We start from the raw sequence: 23,055 nt of genomic DNA, 5'->3' as shown, positions 1-23,055 counted from the left end.
GTATGATATGAAAAAAATCCTTAACAGTGGTAAACAGGTTGGACATTATCATCTTAGCTACTCCACAAATGTATCCAGAACATCACAAAAACATTTTAAAATTGATAATGGAAAAGAAAAGAGAGCCTTTAATTTTTTCTCTTAGAGGCATAAAATTTAAATTTTTGTGACTACATAAAAATAACTATTTTTATGTGTTACAGCAATACAAATTAATATTAATGTCTCATATATAATATAGACACTTGATACTTTCTGAAATTATCTTTATACTTGAATTCTCTATCCAAGTACATATTAGAGAGATGTTTTATTTCAGTAAACTAATAGATGATATGTGATATGGTAAGTTTCTTTCTCTTTAAACCCACTCTGCATTCTCTAGCTACATTATTCTTATCAAAATATCATAGCTCATTTTCAATTCCTGATAAAAAGCCATCTGTAGTTTTGAATTGCCTAAAGGAAAATCCACTTTATTATGCACAGTCAGCCATTTCGTAAATTAGACTCTACACAATCTGGCCCTAGCTTACTTTTTACTATTCCCACTCTGAATTCCCTGTTGCAGTCCAATCGTTCCTTGCTGTCATAAAGGACTCTGTTCTATCTTTTCCTTTTCTTTTCCAATGCATGCCAGATACATAGAAGAAATGAAATCAAATCCACAACACAGTTATGACTTTTGATTTGTTTCTGTTCCATTTAACTCTTTGACCATTTATTTCTGCTCTATACAATTTTATACTTTCCTAAAGCAAAATTTTTGTTGTTTGGGGGATGGCTGTGGCTTTAAAATGTATCTACAAATTACCTGATACTCTTTTCTTCAAAAAATGGAGACTAATTTCTTCTGAAGTGTGAGCTTCTTTTAGTGACTATCTTCTAACAAACAGAGCACAGCAGAGGTTATGGAGAATGATTTTCAAGATTAGAACACAAAGAAGACCTACACTTTGCCTTCTTTCTTCTGTCTGCTTTGGGAGAAACCAGTGGTGCTGTTGCAAGGATACTCAACATCCCTATCAAGAGGCCCATGTGGAGAGTAACTGAGATCTTCAATCAACAGCCAACAATGAACTGAGACCACCTGCCCCTAGCCATGAGACTGAGCCATCTTACAAGCTGACCCATAAGCTCCAGTCAAGATGATGATAGCCTCAGTCAACACCTTCACAGCAACCTCATAATCGATCCTGAGCCATAATCATACAGAGAAATTGTTCCCAAATTCCTGACCCACAGAAACAATGTGTGATGTTTTAAACAACCATTCATACTTCTAAATTATACACTGTGCATGTTTTCTTGGTACTTCAAACAGAGATCAGGGCCAGGGATTAACTCAGTGATTGAGCACTCACCAAACACCCTGGGTTTGATCCTCAAAAAAACAAACAAAACAAAACAAAAATCAGGATTATTTAAGATAATGCTAAAGATTCTGAAATATGGCAATGAATAGAAATTAAAGGATAATATTTTGCATTTTTCCCTATTTCTTTATATATTTTCCTTTGGGGAATTGAAAGTTGTTTTTTTATTTGAGTGAAAGTTAAGTCTACAGGTTAAAATAATGGTCAAGTAGTTCTTTTCCTGTTTCATTGGTTTGACTCCTCTTCAAGCAAAGCATCATGATTCCTTTACTTAAAGCCAAAGAACAGGCTCCTTCCCACAATGTGTACTATCCTGTCCCCAACCACTGGGTATACTTTTCCCTGGTTTAGAATGATCACCTTTCTCCCTACCAAACCAAACTTACATCATAATTAGATATTTCAGGTCCAAACTCTTTGATGGAGTTCCATGCTAATATTAAGCAATTAACTTTGCTAATATTAAGCAATGTTTCCATTTTGTTAACCTGGTAGACAGCCTTCATTTCCATATTTCAAACATCATAGATAAATTTCTATTTTTAATTCCCGTTAGAGTAAATGTCATAACACTGTGTCATATTGATCTTCCTTTTACCTTTCTCACATGTCCAAGATGGGACAGTGGTGCTGGGCATGGTCAATTTTGTATATAAGTGAAAATCTATGTTTCTTGGTTCAATGTTACTGATTAAAACTACAATTTCTACATTCCAAATAACCTGTATACTTTAAAAAACTGAGATGATTAATATTTTTTTTTAAATTTTAATTTGAAGGAAACTTGAATTTAAACATATTCAAAAGATATTTTTGTTCCTACTTAGAAATAAAATGAATTCATAGTGACACTTCCATACTTTAGTACAAGAACTGAAAGATAAAAGCCGGAGACCTTCCCTTCCAATAGTAAGAGGAACAGTGAAGAAGAACAATGTTAGTTCAAGAGGCATTTTGAGGGTCTGTGTGAATTAAAGACATCTAAATAATGCTTGGCTCTTGCAATCATGAATAATAGAAAATAGGAAATAACTTTGACACAAAAACAGTTCACAAAGATAATGCAAAATGTTCACCAGTTTAGTGTACTTTTTCATGATTACATAATCTTGTACTGAAAGTAAGGAAAACGTTTTTAGTACATACCACGAGGTTTCCAATTACCATGACCATCATGAAGACAGTAAGGCACATGGTTTGGCCAGCAACCTCCATACAGTCCCACATGGTCTCTATCCATTCTCCACACAGCACACGGAACACAATCAGGAAAGAGTGGAAGAAATCGTGCATGTGCCAGCGTGGGAGTTCACAATCATTGGAAATCTTGCAGACACATTCTTTGTAGCTCTTTCCAAAGAGCTGCATGCCAACCACAGCAAAAATGAAGACAATAATGGCCAACACCAAGGTGAGGTTTCCCAGTGCCCCCACAGAATTGCCAATGATCTTTATAAGCATATTCAAAGTTGGCCAAGACTTTGCCAACTTGAAAACTCTGAGCTGGAAAAAAAGAAAAAATGCTGTTAATGACCTACATTTATTTATTTGTTTCTTTTTTTTTCCTTTTTCTTTTTACAGCAAGAAATGCAGATTGTAATTTTATTTTTTTGGTTTTGGTTCACACTACAATTTACAGAAAATGATACAAAAGCCACATAATTTGTCTTTTATCTTTTTTCTAAAAGTGCTTTTATTAGTGCATTTTAGTTTTGCATAATAGTTGGGTTCATTTTGACATAATTATACAAGCATAGAATTTAATTTGTTCATTTCAGTCCCCACTGCCTCCTTTTCCCCTTCCCTCCTGCATCTCTCTCTTTCCTTTCCTCTATTTTACTGGTCTTACCTTTATTTACTTATTCACTCATATTTAATGAATGCTTTATAGATATGCATAAAGATGTAATGCACTGTGTAATATTTATATAGTACATTGCATAACTTTGAATGACCTACATTTCTGAAGCATCTGTGGTTTTGTTTCCAGCTGAAATCTGCAGGGTGACAGTCTCAATTGTAGATTGATGGATTATTTAAGTGTCAAACTATTATCTAGAAAATGTAGCAGGTATTTGATACCATGGGGATATTTTTCATTCTGAAATATACATGTTGTCAATAAAATAATTATGTTACATTGTTTTTGGATCAGCATTTTAATAATTAGAATCCTACACGAGCATATGAAATATATCTTTTTTTTTAAAGGAACTAAGATATTTAAGATTAATGGTGATGAAATAACAGAGATTCATTTTCAGGGAAGTAGGAGCTCCCATTGTTTAAAAGCTCAAAATGAATATAGTTTTCAGTATACTTAAAATATTATACTGAAGTGCACAAGTGCAAATAATATTAACACTTAAATTGCATATGGTGAGAGAAAAATCAACTGATCTTTTGAGTATTAACATTATTTTAATCTAACTATACCTTTAATTTGTTGTAATATTAGGCAATATTTTTTAAGATGTATTATACTTAAAGGAGAAATACATGGACTTAGTAAAAAGTTGCAGTTTTCAATCTGATATCTTCAGTGACTTAATTAATCAACTCATTGTAGTGTGTCTCTCTGCCACTGTGCTTGACACTTTGGTTGTATTAGCATGCAGAGGCCTCTCAAGTACCATTTACAGTTAAACAACAGCAGTATTTTATTTCTGATGCTTCAATAAATGTCAGACTGAGAGTAGTGCATTATTTAATGGCATCTAAGTGACCCAAAGGAGCAAATATAAGCACCAAAGTGTTTAATTTATTCCCAGAGAATAAATTTATGCAAAAGAGCCTGACATACTAAGTAAGATGCTAATGACATACGCTCCCTTTTCAACTAAACTGCATTACATTATCATGAAGGTTTAACAAACATCTTTTTAAAGTAGTTGCTCATATTATTTATCATATAATAATTTCTAACTTTTGTTCTGTTTTTTTTTTGTATCTTTCTAGTTTCAAATTAGGTCAATATTCTTGAGACCTAGAGAAGGAAATCATAGTATCATAATTCTCTGGATCTCAATTCAAACTTAAAATTTGAAAGTAGCAAAGGAAATTTCCTTCCTTCCTTCCTTCCTTCCTTCCTTCCTCTTATGCTTCTTATTTATTTATTTATTGTGTGGTTCAGGGATAAAACCCAGGGTCTTGCACATTTTAGACAAGTGCTCCACCACTGGTGGATCTATAGTAATGACCTTGAGCACAGCCTAAGCACAAAGTAAAATTCTAAAAGTTTCACAACAATGTCTTGAGGCTAATAAGCATTAAGATAAATCATCTAGAATTTGTCTTTGGTAACTATATATAACCTCTGTTATTTGAAAATAAATTACAAAAAGTTAAAACCAACTCAAAGCAACAGCACAATAAAACATATCAAACTTTCGATGGAAATAAGTCTCTTGATTTTAAAAGATAAAAAATTGTGGATGTGTAACCGATGTGATTCTGCAATCTGTATTTGGGGTAAAATTGGGAGTTCATAACCAACTTGAATCTAATGTATGAATTATGATATGTCAAGAGCTTTATAATGTTTTGAACAACCAATAAAAAAAATTAAAAAAAATAAATAAAAGATAAAAAAAATCTTTGAATAGCAAGGACCAAATAAAAGATGCATCTTTAAAATTAGCAAAATTTATAGGGGCAACTCTTCTCAAAGAGTGGATTTCATAATTTTCTGATATGGCTGAAGGAACAAAGGTACAGAGCTCATTCTGTAATCCTCTCCTTTGTGCACCGTTCCTTGTTCCAACTCTTGGCTATGAGTTGCTCTGTAATTGCTGAGCCCTGCAGAAAGGGAAACTCATCCTGTATCTAAATGAAGACTTATACCTGTACACAAACCTCAAATAACTGAATTGACAACAGTGGTATTTAATTGTGATTTGGGTTTATGGCAACTAGTTCTTTCTACCTCCCAGTTAGACTTGCCATTTGATTATGAAGGAGGGAACTGTTGACTGTTGACTTGAATAAACTAAACAGAATCTTTTATCAAAAATAAATAAAATTTGGGGCTGGGGTTGTGGCTCAGTGTTAGAGCACTCGTATAGCATGTGCGAGGCCCTTGGTTCCATCCTCAGCACCACATAAAAATAAATAAAATAAAGGTATTGTGTTAAAAATAAATAAATAAAATTTATATCAAAACTTCAATGAAGAAGAAATTACAATCTGGTGATGAGGCAATTTGGTTTGTTTCATGAGTGTATTAAAATATTAGAATTATACAAATTCTAAAATTATTAATAAATAAGACTAATTATTTAGAGAAATAAAAATTGTCAACCCTTCTGAGTTAGTTTACCAGTCGGAATGATCGAAGAACTGACAATCCTTCCACATTTGCCAAACCAAGTTCCATTAAACTAAGGCTCACAATAAAACCATCAAAAATATTCCAGCCTTCTTGAAAGTAATAATATGGATCCATAGCAATGATCTTGAGAAACATTTCTGCTGTGAAGATCCCAGTGAAGACCTGAATGAGAAATGTAATTGATTACAGCACTGAATACTCTTGACACACAAATTATTCTTGAGCAATTTCATTTACTCCCAACACATCAAAATTAAATTCTGAATTTTAAAAATTGGCTTGGGACCAACAAATTGGTACTTTCAAATGATTTGTGTTCAAATAAGTATTTAATTGTTGATTATAGTTAAGGTTTATCAAGTGATAAAGTGTACATGGATTAAGATGCAATTAATACTCTTATTTGCAAATAGAAGGTGCAGTTTATTTATTTATTTATCCACTGCTTGGCTCTGCCTGTGATCTCTCCAGTCTTCCAAAAACTCACCAGATGTTTACCTAGCAGTGCAGATTTTAGGCACCAAGCACAATGGATTGGTCCTCTCTCTTGGTCCTGCAGATTAAGCTGGTCCTATGGAGGATTCATGTAAACTGTAATAAATATGGGCATTACTAACCCAATACATGTTAAAGGTGTTTTTAAAAGTTCCTTTAGCTAGAAAAAGGGAGGCAACATTTTCCATTCTCTATTTCCAGAATGTACATTTATTTCAAGCCTTCTTTCCCCTCCATTTATTTTCAACAATGTTCTTATTCCATACTCTGTGTTTGCTTCTTAGAACTAATGGAAGTTGGCCAACCTGAAATTTCCATTTCCCTTTATCTATAAAACTGATTACATGCATATCCATGCTTTTTCCTCCTTGTTAAAATGAAAGAAGTGCCCCTGTTCTGAACTATTTTTCCCAATTGTGCTATGTGCCTCTTCAGACTTCCCAAAGAATTCAGTTTCTCAATTGAGGGATAGTTTCAAACTCTTCCTGCTACTTGCTGCTTCTTGTTGGGACTTTGTGGAAGCACAGCTTCTCAGTCCTTCCTCACCTTAAAAATATCATCATTGTCATCAGATAAACTCTACTTGTACTCCATTTCCCTTTCCAGTTGATGCCAACTATCATCTTCTAATAGCCAAATGTTTTTGTCTAAATTCATTAGTTGGACTCTTCAACTTACTATTAACTAACTCAAGAGTTTGGCTCAAAGTGGTCCTCCATACCTAATTAATTCTAAACTGGATAGCTTGATTTTTAAACAAAGGTAACTTCACCTAAGAATATACCCTCGTAACCAAGCTACCAGCATCTTACCAGTCATAGCAGCTGACTTCCAACCCATCAGAGGCTAAAAGCTGCCAAAACATTATCATATAAGGCAAATGCCTGCTGTAGACAAACAGGTTGTTTCTGTGTGCCACTTTCTTTTGTCTGGCTTTAAATATAAACGGCATGTGGCTGGGTGGTGAGTTCCATACCATCGCCCATCTGGAATGCTTCTCATTTCTAGAACCTCTCTTTTTGTGCTTGGCTAAACTTTGTTAAATTGAAGTAGTCTGCTTTCCCCTGTAACAATCCACAATCTACCAATGAACATAAATTGCTTTAACTAACTTCACCAACATAAACTTATTGCCACAAATCTAATGGAAAATTTTAATAGTTTAACTTGTTCTTTTAGAAGCTTTTGACATTGTTTTCTGTTTCTTGTTCCTTGAAATATTTTTCTTTCCTTGGTTCCCTTAATCTATTCCTTCCTGGATGCTTCTCAGTTGCTTCCCCCTCCCCCTCCCCGGAACAAATTATTTAATATTGAAATTCTTCAAAGATCTCAAGACAATTTTACTCTAATTGTACCTTTTATAATAAATTACATTTTTTATAATAAGCTTACATTTTGAGGTCTATTTTTCTGTTAAAGAATATCTCCAAAGCTCCAGGTGACACTTCTCTGATTATTCAATACTTCCATTTGGATGACTATCTCACATATAGCTCAAATTCAATAAGTCCAAAATTCACCTTATTGCTTTGTATGCTCATCCTTGCTTCTCTTCTGATTATTTTCTAAATCAGTAAATGAAATCTCTTTCTACTTAGATGGAAAACTCAGAAATCCAAGAGTTTTAGTAATTTTTTTCCAAAATACCCTTGAATACTTCAAATTGAAATGCACCCATGTGTTACAAGGGTACATCAATATATAACTATGCATATATTAATAATTTACTCTTCTTTGTTGTTCAATAGAACCTCATTGTTTGGATATTTTATATTTGAATATTCATTTAGATAATATATAGCAATTTTTGGTCTCTTTTCCAAAAAGATTGGCCTATCTCAACTTCTCTAAATGTTCTCTTGTGTTTTATTTTAGAAACTCTGTTGTTTTAAATTTTATGCTTAGGCTACCATCCATTATCAATTTTTTCATATCATGTGAGATTGGAGATGAGGTTTATTTTTTATTATAAAAAATATTATATATTTATCTAAGTGTTCCAGAAATTTTTTGCTAAAACCTCTTTTTTTTCTATTTTAATATCTTTGGTGTTTTATTCAAAACTGAGATAGAGTTTGGATCTATTTATGAATGTATGTTTCATTGATATATTAGAGTATGTCAATGCCAAATATTCTAAATTAACGTAGCTTCATAATAAGGCTTTGAGTCATGTTTGTTAAGTCTTTGTTATTCTTTTGTCAGCATTATTTTGGCAATTTAAAGTCCTACGCATTTCCATATAAAATTTAAATTCAGTCCATCAACTTGTACAAAGAGAACCTGCCAAGATTTTAATTATGATCAGGTTAAATTGATAGACAAATTTGAGTAGAACTGACTTCTTAATAATATGATATCAACAATTTTGAATTTAATAATTTTTAATCTTTTTTGGGGGGTACCAGGAATTGAACCTAGGGGTGCTTAACCACTGAGCCACATCTCCAGCCCATTTTTTGTATTTTATTAAGGACAGGGTCTCACTGAGTTGCTTAGTGCCTCTCTTTTGCTGGGGCTGCCTTTGAACTCATGATCCTCCTGCTTCAGCCTCCTGAGCTGCTGGGATTATAGGCGTGTGCCACTGTACCTGGCAATATTTAATCTATTTTGTGAACACAGCATACATGTTCTGCTTATTTAAATCTTTAAAAATTACTTTCAGTTATTTCTTGTAGTTTTTAGTGCAGATGTCTTGAAATGACTTGCAAGATTATTACTAAGTAGATTGTGTTTTTTTGACATTTTAAATAAATATTTAAATTTGCTGTTTAGACACAATAATTGTTTTGCAGATTCATTACAACTTTTGTACACACCTAATAATGTTGATGAAATAAAAATATCTTCTCACATTTCAACTTTTATATATTTTGTTTGTGTTTTCTCCCCTATTACACTCTAGTATCTAGTATTACACTCTAGTATACTCTGCAGGACTTCTAGTGCAATGTTGACTAGAAATAGCCAAAATTGATGTCTTGCCTCAAAAATTGGCCCCTTTTTGGATCAAGTATTCAAATTTTCTTAGGGTTTCTATTCAATATTTTAATAATAAGCAAAATGTAAGCTGTGGATTTTTTTCCATTTTTTAAAAATTTGTTTTAATTAGTTACACATGACAGTACAATGATCTTGACATATCATACATTTGAATCAGATGGGATATAATTTCACATTTTTCTGAGTGTACAGGTTGCAGAATTACATTGTAGCTGTGGGTTTTCTTATATGTCTTTTATTAATTTAAGAAAGGTACTTTCTACTCCTAATTTACTGAAGTTTATTTTTTCATCACAAATGTCTAATTTTTTCAAATTCCTTTTCTGCAACTATCAATATACTGTTATGTTTTTCTTTCTCCTACTAGTCCCCACCTTCTCCTTCCCTCTCTTTCTTTCCTTCTTTTTTTCCCTCTCTTTTTCACAGTTATACCCCCAGCCCTTTTTCCTGTCTCAGCTTTCCAGGTAGCTGGGATTATAAGTGTGTGCCAACTTGTGTGGCTTTGTTCTCTTAACATAGTCAATTAATCACTTTTCAAATGTTCAATAAATATTGATTTCCTGAGATAAACCTCACTTTTCACAATTAATAAACTTTCTATTTATTGTTAGATTGTATTAATATTTTGCTAATGATTTTTTTCCCTCTATGTTTATAAGGGACACTGTCCTATAATTTTCTCTATAACGTTAATGTTGTGCCATTTTATATGAAATGTTCTCATTTTCATGTTTTACACTTACATATGTTTTAGAACTTTGCAACAATAAGTTGTCTTATGAAGAAATTTATAAAAAGACACTCTTTTATATTTCCAAATATTTATTCATTTCTAATGGCCATCAAATTTATTCATTTCTAATAACCATTAAATTGAGAGTTTCTGTTGATTTGCTTTAAATTCAACAATCATTTCTTCTTTACAAACCCAAGGACACTTTACAACTGATCTAAATCCCCAGCTACATCCCTATCCCATTATTTTTTATCTTGAGACAGAGTCTCACTAAGATGCTGAGGCTGACCTCAAACTTGTAACCTCCTGCATCAGTCTCTTGAGTCATTCGGATTATGGGTGGGCACTTCCACGCCTACCAACAAAAATTTCTTCTGACATCTGTATTTTTATTTCAAATCCATCCCATATTTTTATATGTAATTTCTAGTTGTTGATAGACCTTTATTTTATTTATTTACTTATATGCCATGCAGAGAATTGAACCCAGTGCCTCACACATGCAAGGCAAGTGCTCTACCACTGAGCCACAACCCCAGCCCCATCCATCCCATGATTTTTTTTAATCTTAAAATTTGAACTTTTTAATAAAAAAATGTCTAGAATTCTAGAGTTTCCTTTTTAGTTTTCATTTTTCTGTTTATATTCTCTATTTATTCTTTATGACCATTTTTTCTTTTACATTGTTCAACATATTTCCAATAGTGCCTCCAGAATCCTTTTGCTTATTCTAACAAGTTACTTCCACGCCTATTTCTATTGACTGCTTTTTTGTCTCAACTATGAGTCACATTTTCCTATTTATTCACATACCATCTAATTTTTATGTGGCATGAATATGTTCAAAACCAAGAATACTTAAATGTAGGGAATTCATACTAAAGAAATTGATGTGATGTTATGACAGGTGATATGTACAAGAATGTTTACTGCATCAGGAACATAAATTCTGGAATAAACTTGAGCATCCATTAATTAGAAGAATAAATGGTGGATATTAGGTAGTTTATAATTCAGTGACTTTTAGTATGTTCACAGAGTTGTACAGCCATGAAAATTGTTGAATTTAAGACTGATTTTTATCACCTCAAAAATAAATCACATACCATCAGTAGTTAGTTCCAATAACCCCAATCATGACCACCTGGTAACCACTAATCTACCTTGTCTCTATGGATTTGCTTGCTTTGGACATTGTATATGAATGGAGTGGCAAAATATGTGACATTCTGTGACTGAGTTTGTACACTTATTATAACGTATTCAAGATTCATCCATGTTGTAGTAGATAGCAATAGTTAATTCTTTTTTATGTTGAAAAGTTTTCCATCACAAGAATATACCATGTATTGTTTATCCATTTCTCAGTTGATAGACATTTGAGTAATTTCTATTATTATGAACATAATAAGTTTTATTATTACTATTTTTATTACCTGTTCATAACAAATTATTCATGTAGAAATATTTTTAATTCACTTGTATACCCACAAGTGTAATCTCTGGGTCATAGGATAACTCTTTTTCTCACATTGTTTTTTAAAGTGGATATATTATTTTATGTTTCCAAGAGAAATTTATGAGCATTTCATTTTTTATACATCATTGCTAATAATAGTTCTAGTGTGTTTTTCTGAAAATCACCTTCCTAGGGGATGAGGTGAGATCTCATAGTGGGTATCTGATGTTTCCTTTTTTTAAAAAAAATATTTTTTTTATTTGTTATAATTAATTATATATGATAGTAGAATGCATTTTGACATATTATACATATATGGAATATAAGTTCTCATTCTTCTGTTTGTACCTGATGTGGAATTACATTGGGTATGTAATCATATATGCACATAGGATAGTAATGTCCAATTCAGTCTACTATCTTTCCTATTCCCAATAACCTCCCTTCCTTTTATTCCCCTTTATTTAATCCAAAGTACTTCTATTTTTCCCAAGCCACCCCTCCTTATTGTGAATTAGCATTTACATATCAAAGAAAACATTCAGCCTTTGGTTTTGGGGGATTGGCTTATTTCATTTAGCATGATATTCTCCAACTCCATGCATTTATCAGCAAATACCATAATTTCATTCTTCTTTATGGCTCAATAAGATTCTATTGTGTATATATACCATATTTTCTTTATCTAGTCATTTGCTGAAGGACACCTAGGTTGGTTTCATAGTTTAGCTATTGTGAATTGAGCTACTATAAACATTGATGTGGCTGTGTCTCTGTAGTATGCTGATCTTAAGTCCTTTGGGTATAGACCGAGGACCTTAAATTATACTACAGAGCTATAGAAACAAAAACACCATAGCATTGGCTCCAAAACTTACATATAGACCAATGACACAAAATAGAAGACATAGAGACAAACCCAAATAAATACAGTTATCTCATACTAGACAGAGGCACCAAAAACATATATTGGAGAAAAGATCATCTCTTCAACAAATGGTGCTGGAAAACCTGGAAATTCATATGTAGCAAAATGAAATTAAACTCCTATCTCTCACCCTGCACAAACCCAATTAAAAGTGGATCAAGAACTTTGGCATTAGAACAGAGATCCTGTGCCCAATAGAAGAAAAGGTATGCCCAAATCTACATCATGTCAGCTTCTATAACAAGACTTCTTTAATAAGACTCCTAAAGCACAAGAAATAAAATCAAGAATCAATAAATGGGATGGAATCAAATTGAAAAGCTTCTTCACAGCAAAGGAAACAATCAAGAATGTGAAGAGTATGCCTACAGAGGGGGAGAAAATCTTTGCCAGCTGCACCTTGGAACATTAATCTCCAGGATATATAAAGAACTCAAAAAATGCTTAAAAAAAAAAAAAAAAAAAACCAAAAAACAAGTAACCCAGTCAATAAATGGGCTAAGGTCCTGAACTGACACTTTACAGAAAAAGAAATATGTTTGATCAACAAATATATGAAAAAAAAATGTTCAACATCTCTAGCAAATAGAAAAATGCAAATCAAAAGTACATTGAAATTTCATCTCACTTCAGTCAGAATGGCAATTATCAAGAATATAAGCAACAAGAAATGTTAGCCAGGATGTGGGGAAAGGTTCACTCATACATTGCTGTTGGGACTACAAATTGTTATTTCTTTTCTATCTGTCCGTCTATCTATCTATCTATCTATCTATCTTTATTTTATTTATTTTTATGTGGTGCTAAGAATCGAACACAGTGCCTCACATATGCGAGGCAAGTGCTCTACCGCTGAGCCATAACCCCAACCACAAATTATTTTTTTCTTTTTGAGCAGGATCTCACCACATTTTGCAGGCTGACTTTACACTTCTGATCCTCTTGCATAGGCCTCCCAAACAGATAGGATTACAGGTGTGCGCCACCGCACATGGCTTTCATTGTGATTTTGATTTGCCTTTGCCTAAGGAATAATGGTGTTGACTATATTTTGTGTGTTTATTGGGCATTTGCATATCTTTTTTTTTTTGCCAAAATGTCTATTCAAATCCTTTTGTTATTCTTAAATTGAATTATATACCTTTTTCTGAGTTGTAAAAGTCCTTTATACAAATATGTGTACAAATTCTTATCAGATACATTATTTGCAAATATATTCTATTCCATGTGTTATCTTTTTATTCTATTGATGATTTTATTAGAACAAACATTACTGATTTTGATGAAGTCCATTTTATTAATTTTTATTTTGTTGCTTATGTTTTTGATATCAAAACTAAGAATTCATTAATCATAGGTCATGAAGATCTAATTTTAAATTTCCTCCTCATTGTTTAGAGTTTTAGCATTTACATTTAGGTCAATGACTCATCCAGTGTCCATTTTTGTGTATGTTCTTAGATAAGTTCAATTCCATTACTTTGTATATGGATATTAATTTACTCCACTATCAATTATTTAACACTTCTTTGTTCAATTGTATTGTTTTGGTACCCTTGTTGAAAACAAATTGAACAAAAATGTAAGGGAGTTTCTAATGCAATCTCAGTTCTATTCCACTGAACTCTACATCTATTTTTATGCAGTACCAAATTGTCTTGCTTAATTCAGCTTTGAAATTAAACCCCTATCTCTCACCCTACACAAAACCCAATTCAAAGTGGATCAAGGACTTAGGAATTAGAACAGAGATCCTGTGCCAAATAGAAGAAAAGGTAGGAATAAGTTTTAACCTTAGCTTTGGAGTAAATTTTAACATTTTTAAGTTTGAGTTCTCCAAGTTGGCCCTTCTGTGTTGATTGTTTTTGCACATGGCCCTTGGCATTTCCATATGAATTTCCATATGATTTGCAATCACTTTGTCAACTTCTGCAAATTAAGTAGCTAGGATTTTGAGGATTGCATTAAATTTGCAGGTAGATTTAGTGAACATGATTATCTTAACAGTACTGTCTCCTAATTACTGACTATGCAACATCTTTCCATTTATTAGTATTTTAAAAATTTCTTTCAACAATATTTTGTAGTTTTCATGTACAAAGTTTTGTACTTATTTTGTTGAATTAATTCCTAGGCATTTTATTGTTTTTGAAACTATTGCAAATAGAACTTTCTTAATTTCATTTTCAGATTATTCATTACTGGTGTATAGAATCATAATTGGATTTTGCCTCTTGATTTTATTCCTATTCTGCAATTCGGCTAGATTCAGTTATTAGTTTTTTTGGTTATATTTGTGTTTGTGTGTATTTTCAGTAAGATTTTTTTCAATAAAAGAGAAGGTTGCAAATGGTTTTACATCCTTCTTTCCAATCTGGATGCCATTCTTTAATTTTTAAAATTTTTTTCTCCTGATTAAAACCTTTACTAGGGCTGGGGATACAGCTCAGTTAGTAGAGTGGTTGCCTTGCATGCACAAGGCCTTGTGTTCAAACCCCAGCACCAAAATAAATAAATAAATAAATAAATAAATAAATAGAAAGCAGTATGGAGAGTTCTTGGAAAGCTGGGAATGGAGCCACCATTTGACCCAGCTATTCCCCTTCTTGGTCTATTCCCTAAAGACCTAAAAAGAGCATGCTACAGGGACACTGCTACATCGATGTTCATAGCAGCACAGTTCACAATAGCAAGACTGTGGAACCAACCTAGATGCCCTTCAATAGACGAATGGATAAAAAAAATGTGGCATTTATACACAATGGAGTATTACTCTGCATTAAAAAATGACAAAATCATAGAATTTACAGGGAAATGGATGGCATTAGAGCAGATTATGCTAAGTGAAGCTAGCCAATCCCTAAAAAACAAATGCCAAATGTCTTCTTTGATATAAGGAAAGTAACTAAGAACAGAGTAGGGACGAAGAACAGGAGAAGAAGATTAACATTTAACAGGGATGAGAGGTGGGAGGGAAAGGGAGAGAGAAGGTAAATTGCACGGTAATGGAAGGAGACCCTCAGGGTTATACAGTGGAGGGGGTAGAGAGAGAGGAGGGGAGGGGAGGGGAGAGGTGGGGAGGGGGGAGGGTGGATGATGGGAAAGGCAGCGGAGCACAACAGACACTAGTATGGCAATTTGTAAATCAATGGATGTGTAACTGATGTGAATCTGCAATCTGTGTATGGGGTGAAGGTGGGAGTTCATAACCCACTAGAATCAAAGTGTGGAATATGATATGTCAAGAAATTTGTAATGTTTTGAACAACCCACAATAAAAAATTAAAAAAAATAAATAAATAAATAAATAAATAAATAAACCTTCAATAGAGTGTTGAAGAGAAATGACTAGAAGACACAAATTTGTCTTGTTCCTGATCTCAAAGTGAAAGCATTCTTCAGTTTATTATTTACTCTGATAGTAAGTGTGGGGTCTTTTTAGACGGCTTTTGTCAGATTGGTGAAGTTCCCTTATATATTAATTTTGTTGAGTATTTTTTTTAATCATGCAACTTACTGATTTTATTAAATGTGATTTCTGCTTCTGTTGAAATGATTGTATGTTTTTAAAAGAAGTAATATGGCACATTTTATTAATGATTTCTGTGTTGTTCCAATTTTGCATTACTGAGATAAATTCCACTTGGTTCACTCCAACAACCCAAATACATTGTGTGATTGCTGTCCTAGAATTTTTTTTGAGGATCTTTCTATCTATGTTCAATTGGGTAAGACTGGTCAATAGCTTTCTTTCTTTCTTTTTTTTTCTTTTCATTTTTTGGTCAGGTTTTTGTATCAGGTTATTTGAGCTTCATCATAAAGTGAATTGAGAAATATTACTTTTTCTTTTGTTTTATGAACAGTTTTTTTTTTTTTTTTTGTACCAGGGATTGAACTCAGGGACCGACCCTTAACCATTGACCCACATCTCCATCCCTTTTTATATTTTACTTTGAGACAGGGTGTCAATAAGTTGCTGAGGCTGGCTTTGAACTTGGGATCCTTCTGCCTCAGCCTCACAGGTAGCTGGGTTTTAGACAGTTTTTTAAGAATTGATTTTGATTTTAAGTCTTCATTAAACATTTGCTACAATTCACCAGTGAAATTATATTGGCTCAGACTTTCCTTTGGTTATTAATTCAATTTTTACATGTTAAATATCTATTCATATTTTCTTTTTAGGACTTTATTTCCAAATATCTTATGCTTTTAATAAAAATATCTTTTTAACTGACATAGGAAATTGTTTGTTTTTATGTAGTACATGACATTTCAATATCTGTGTATTGTATAATATTTAATTCAAGGTAAGCATAGCTATCTTCTTCAATATTTATTATGTGATGAAAATACTTAAAATTCTTTATTCTAGATTTTTTAAAAATCTATAATTTAGTACCTGTTGACCACCCTACAACTCTCTCTCCTTTCTCCTTTCCTCAGTTTCTTGGAACTGCCAGTCTACTCTCAATTTCTGTAAGATCAATTTTTTAGATTGTGTATATGAATAAGATCCTATAGTATTTTCTTTTTGAGCTCAGCTAATTTCACTTACTTTAATAACCTCAAGTTCCATCCATGCTGTTGGAAAAGGACAGAATTTTGTTCTTTTTAATGGCTGAGTAGCATTTCACTATGTGTATGTACAATATTCTCTTTATCCCATGATAATTTGATGGAAATTTAGGTTTCCTTTTCTAGACTACTGTGAATAATGCTACAATAAACATGAGAGTACAGATGTTTATTTGACATACTATTTTCAAAGTGTTTGGATATATGTGCAGTAGTGGGATTGATATTTTTTAGAGGAGCTTCCATAATATTTTCCGTAATCACTATACTAATTTCTATTACTGCCAGCAGTCTATAAAGATTCCTTTTCTGCATATACTTGGCAGCAGTTTTTGTCTTTTGTCTCTTTGGTAATAGTCATTCTACTTTCAGTGAGATGATATCTCATTGCGATTTTGATTTGCATTTCCCTGATTATTAATGATATTGAACATTTTTCATATACTTGTTGGCCCTTTGAGTGTTGTTTTGAGAAATGCTGGGTAAATATCAGTCTCTTAAAATATGACAATTTTGAAGCTGGGCATGGTGGCACACGCCTGTAATCCCAACAGCTTGGGAGGCTGAAACAAGAGGAAATTCCAGTTCCAAGCCAGCCTCAGCAAGAGTAAGGCACTAAGCAACTCACTGAGACCCTGTTTCTAAGTAAAAAAAAAAAAAAGTTATTTGACAATTGGGTATCCACATGCAGAAGAATGAAATTCGATCACTAGTTTTTACCTTACACAAAACAACTCCAAATGGATTTAAAGACTTAAATTTAAGATCAGAAATCATAAAACTCTATAAAAACATAAACAAATATTTAAGGGCATTGGAATGGGCAAGGATTTTTTGAATAAGACCTCAAAAGCACAGGAAAAAAAAAGTGAAAAGAGATGGGATACATCAAACTACAAGATGTGTGCACAGCAACAAAACAATCACACAGTCAAGAGACAACTTAGAAGATGGGGGAAACTCTGCATAATGTACACATTTTACAGTGGTTAATACCCAGAATATGTAAGGAACTGGAACAACTCATTTTGTCTTGGTATCCTTATTCTTCTTTGTGATTTCCATATGATCTATGCTGATATACTGTCTTCATTCCTGATTTAGTAATTTGAGTTTCCTTTTTTTATGGTTAGTCTAGATAAAGACTCATGAATTCTGCTCATCATTTCAAAGAACTAACCTTTAAGTTTGTTGATTTCCTCTGTTCTTTTTCTATTTATTGTTTTAATCTCTATGCAAATTTTGGGTTCACTTTGCTTTTCATTTATGCACAAAATGCCCATGGTAAAAGATGATTCTTCTAATCCATAGTCTAATCACTTTTGGGGAAAGGATATATTTGACTTAAGGAATCATCTTTTTTACCACGGACATTTACAGTATATATCTTTTGAAACGCTGTTTAGTTGCCCGATTAATTTCAGTTTGGCGTGTTTTCATTTTCCTCTATCTTAAAGTTTTTTCTAATTTCTTTTATGATAACTTTTTTAATCCATTGGTCACTTAAGAATAAATTGTATTTGGGGCTAGGATACAGCTCAGTTGGTAGAATGCTTGCCTCACATGCACAGATCCTGGGTTCAATCTCCAGCACCACCACCAATAATAATAATAATAATAATAATAATAATAATAATAATAAAATAATAATATGCAATTTTCACATATCTGCAAATTTTCTGCCATTATTTTTGTTATTGATTTCTAGCATTTTATATTTCATTTCTTTATCAAAAAGTACTTTTCAATAGTTTTATATTAAGTTTATTGATGTTTATTTTGTCACCTAACATACAGGGGAAGCTTCCATATGCACTTGAGAAGAAATTGCATCCTGTGTTTATATTTTCTATAAACATGATTTCCATGATTCACCTCAAATGCAAATCCTGCCTTTCTTAATACTTCTGAGAAGTTCTAATTTTAACTCCTCATCTATTGTTTATGTCTTTCCAGCACCCACCTTTCTTTCTTCTCATAATCTCATCCCAATTTTCTGCCTGATAGTGCCACTCATTTACTATTCAGTGATAAGAAGTTATTCTGATTTGTCCAGATATGACATTTTAATCCTACAACTAGAGCAACTGATTGGCTAAGAAATGGTCATGTAACTATCACGTGGTTGATGATATTTACTTCTTGGATCTTAGTTAAAGTTGCTAGTTGGGAAGCTACAATCTTCCTGTTCAGGGACTTGTATGGGTACAATAAAGTCAGTAGCATCTTGAATACAGTAGGAGATATCCAGGCAGAGATAAAGGAAACATCTGGGAAGAGATGGGTCAAGAAGCTGATTCCCAACGGCAGTGATAAAGAACTGGAATCTAGTCAGGTTAGAATCTGGAGTTAATTCCAAATAAACTTCAGTTACTTAAGGTAATGAATTCCCTTTATTTGTGCTTAACTCATTTGTGTTCTGATATTCACCTCCATAAACCTTTTTCATATCACATTCCCATTTTTTAGATTCCTATATAGGTGAAAATTTGAACTAAATAACATGACTGTCCTTTCCTACTTTAAGTTTCTATGATTTGTGGCCATAGCTTACAGTATGCTCTGAAATAGCCTTTGGAATCTCTGTAGAGCCTTCAGACTGTCCACTGCTCTAGCAATTTATCATCGGCACAGTTTTCTTGATTGTAAAATATAGACAATCAATCGTAGTATCTGCTACCTTAGGACTGGCTTTGTGGGAATCCAAAGACAGAGATTTCATGCAAATCATAGAATGTAGTGCCTGATAAAAAATAAGTGGCCAACATACATTAACTTTATCATTAGTGAAGACCTAGCTCAAAAAAGAATAAAATTTAAATTATTAAAATGCATAGTGTTTAATTCAAATGCTGTATACTCTAACTTAGATTACATTGTTCACTATTTACATACAACCTGTCTAAATGCTCATTATCATGCTGTGTGGTGATGAGAAGGTAATAAGCACTTTATATTAGTACCAGTATACTTTTGCTTTATGTTTTTATTTCTTTGTATAAGACCTTTCTACTTTCATTTCTATTGCTAAGTGAAAGCTAATGTAAAACCTATCATTTACAAATTCTAGAATTATAGCAGAAACTAAAATGGAAATAGCAACCACCATGTGAGATTTCCTCTTCAGGTATTTAAAAATGATGTTTCATAATTATTTCAAAATTATTATTATATTTGTTTTGCAAAGTTTTTGTTCTTAAAACATGAGAAATGTGTCAGGATTCTATCATCATAGATCAATGGCCTCCGTAATTCACAATTATCTAATGAATTCATAACTTAAATTCAATTTTAAATCAAAACTGTTCACAAAATCTCTGAATCTTTTGCATTATGTTTACCTATAATAATATATTTTTATTATTAAAAGAAAGAATGCTAAACTTTTGTTGTGCAGATAAACGTGGCCAGTAAGTGGATATTTGATTTGAGTTAACTGGGTAACAAAAGTCTAGCATTCTTTACCAAGAAAGTACATTCACCAAGGCAGTCATGAACTCTTTCAGTGTGAAGAGGAACCCTCAGTGTCTTACCAGGTTCCCCACAGATAGCACGCTGCTGAACTGCTCCGTCATGGGATAGTGCTCCATGGCCATGAAGAGTGTGTTCAAGACGATGCAGATGGTGATTGCCAGGTCTACAAATGGGTCCATCACAACGAGGTTGACGAGGTGTTTCACCTTTAACCATGGTTTACAGCAGTCCCAAATCAAACACATGTTAGCAAATTTATACCAGCAGGGTGGGCATTTCTGTCTGGATTCTTCAAGTTCTGGAAGAAAAAAAGTTAAAATTCTCATGAAAATTGTTTACTTTTTATTAAACAGTCTTTGGGTAAAACTTGAAGTAACTTTTTGAGAAATTCAAAGGTGTTAAAATGTTTAATTGGTTAATCTCATGGTGAAGCAAGAAAAAAATTATAATGGGTTTGCAGTCTAACAAGAGTGGGCAGAGAAGGGCTAATCAGTTTTCCAAAGTTTTTATGGCTAACCATAGTTTTCAAGATTCCATTTGCAACATTAAACTGCTTGGCAACTGTCTTCAAGTCTTCCAGAACAGTATGACTTACGTTAACTACACTTAAAGTTCATCGTGTACCAGACAGATCAAGAGGCATATATGTTATTGAAACTTCTTTTCAGTCGATGTCCTATAAACCTTACTCAGTCATGCTGAATCTCAGTTTCTTGGATTAGACATATTTTAGGGGTTTCTATTGAGATGATTTTGTCAGTGTCTTTATTCTCTGTTAAAGTGTCTCACAAAAACTCATTTGATGCAGCTGTCATAGATTCCTTCCTTCCACAATTCTCAATTTAACTAGAGGACACAAAAGAAGAGGAAATATGGAATCTAAGAAACTGCCATTCCCATTGTTAGTTTAAATCAACATTTCACAAAGTGGGATTTGTGTACTGTCAAAAATTACAATAGGATTTTAGAAAGAATATACATAGAATTCATAAAGTTTTATGGTATGCTTTTATTTTATTGTATTGAAACTATATATCAAACCTGTGACATGAAATTTCATAGTAAAATTTTAGGGAAAAAAATTACGTTCTCAAGAAGAATTTTAACTAAATATAGGAGGGAGAAGGAAAAAATGCACAGATCTTTAAGGGATTCTCAAAATTATAAATTTTGGTAAACAATGGCAAATAACTTTGGAGAATTAGAAAGTGGAACAATATATACTGTCTTCCTTTGATAAGATGATCTCTTAATGAACTAACAAGTGGGAGGGGGATTTGCCCTCCGCCAATTTCACTGTTGCATACCCCATTACTTGCTCTGCCAAACATGGGACCATCAGTTCCCACACTGATATTGTGAAGGTTTCTTCTTTTTCCATCCAATTAACTCTTGTTTTTACCTTTAGTGCTGGCAGCTGGAAGTACTTCCAGCTGCCAGCACTTTAGTGTCACTGTTATGGCATCTAGACCTCCATCCTGCTACAGTTTACTATGGACTACATTTTGTAAGGAAGGAACCAATATGTGAAATAGAGAATCATGACTACAGTAATTATTTTCTTATCTTGATGACAAACATTTGCTACTAATTAATACTACAATGTCCCTAAAGTAAAAATTGTCTCTTTGGATACTGACATTCTTCAAGTGAACAGTTTATTTCTGTTTCTTTTTATGTGTAATTTGGAAAATAATAATAAAGAGTATTTGAGTTTTAAATCAGAGAAAAATATACATATAACTGCTATGCACTAATTACATTGTAGATGATTTGAAGACTCCCCCAAAACCTCGTGTTTACACCAAAGGTAACATGAAAATAATTTATGATAAATAATAAAAGGAAAATTACAAAAATCTCACTTTACCTCTGTACCGTCAGAATAAGTTACTTTTGTATGCTAGCTGCCAGTTAGTAGAAAAAGAGAAGCAAACAGGAATAGCACAGAAAAATGAAATAAATCAGAGAAAATTTCAAAAAGAAAAATTCAGCCAGTATTATTCATCGTGACACTAGGAGAAACTGGAGCAAAGTTGTGTGAGCACTAAAATAAAATCATTCAATTATTCATTCAAAAAAAAAAAAAAGAATTTCACATTTTGAAAAAAAGCAAAGTACTCAGGAGACAACTACAGCCACCTCTCCATTATTCCTGTGTGGGTTACCACACGGAGAATCATCTACAGCTAAATTTGTACCTTTTGCTGGCTCGCTTTCATTCCTTTGGTGCTTCTAATTCACCCTCATAAATCCTTCACAAAGGTGTGACCAGGAAATTTTTCTATGTGGTTTTGCATTTTTAAAAAAAGAAATAAAGAAAATGTGTATACTCAGTCTTAAAGAAGAATGAAATTATGGCATTTGCTGGTAAATGGATGGAGTTGGAGAATACCATGCTAAGCGAAATAAGCCAATCTCAAAAAACCAAAGGCCAAATGTTTCTCTGATATGTGGATGCTAATTCACAATAAGGGAGTTGAGGCTTGTGAAGAATAATTAGAAAAATAATCTAACCTTTAGATTAGGTAGAGGAGAGTGAAAGGAGGGGAAGGGTATGGTGGTAGGAAGGATAGTTGAATGAATCAGACATTATTGCCCTATGTGGATATATAACTATACAATGATGGGATTCCACATCATGTACAACCAGAAGAATGAGAAATTATACTCCATCTA

At 32.8% G+C, this 23,055-nt stretch overlaps 1 protein-coding gene across 3 annotated transcripts in view; it reads right to left on the bottom strand.

Moving 5' to 3' along the window:
- The window catches only part of LOC124094525 (sodium channel protein type 2 subunit alpha), a 145,266-nt gene that overhangs the window by 42,211 nt on the left and 80,000 nt on the right, over window positions 1-23,055 (bottom strand). For all 3 annotated transcript variants that reach the window (XM_058580140.1, XM_058580139.1, XM_058580141.1), the window contains 3 exons: window positions 20,436-20,674; window positions 5,695-5,868; window positions 2,523-2,879 (listed from right to left, as the gene is read on the bottom strand). In XM_058580140.1, coding sequence (XP_058436123.1) covers window positions 2,523-2,879; window positions 5,695-5,868; window positions 20,436-20,674 — 770 coding nt within the window. The remainder of the gene's footprint in view (window positions 1-2,522; window positions 2,880-5,694; window positions 5,869-20,435; window positions 20,675-23,055) is intronic.

The sequence above is a fragment of the Marmota monax genome, unplaced genomic scaffold (genome assembly GCF_021218885.2).
Source record: "Marmota monax isolate L192 unplaced genomic scaffold, Marmota_monax_Labrador192_F-V1.1 WCK01_AAM20220418_F8-fsc00007, whole genome shotgun sequence".
NCBI classification, from domain to species: Eukaryota; Metazoa; Chordata; class Mammalia; order Rodentia; family Sciuridae; genus Marmota; species Marmota monax.
Note: the sequence above shows the minus strand (reverse complement) of the source record. Positions and strands in the feature narration are given on the sequence as shown.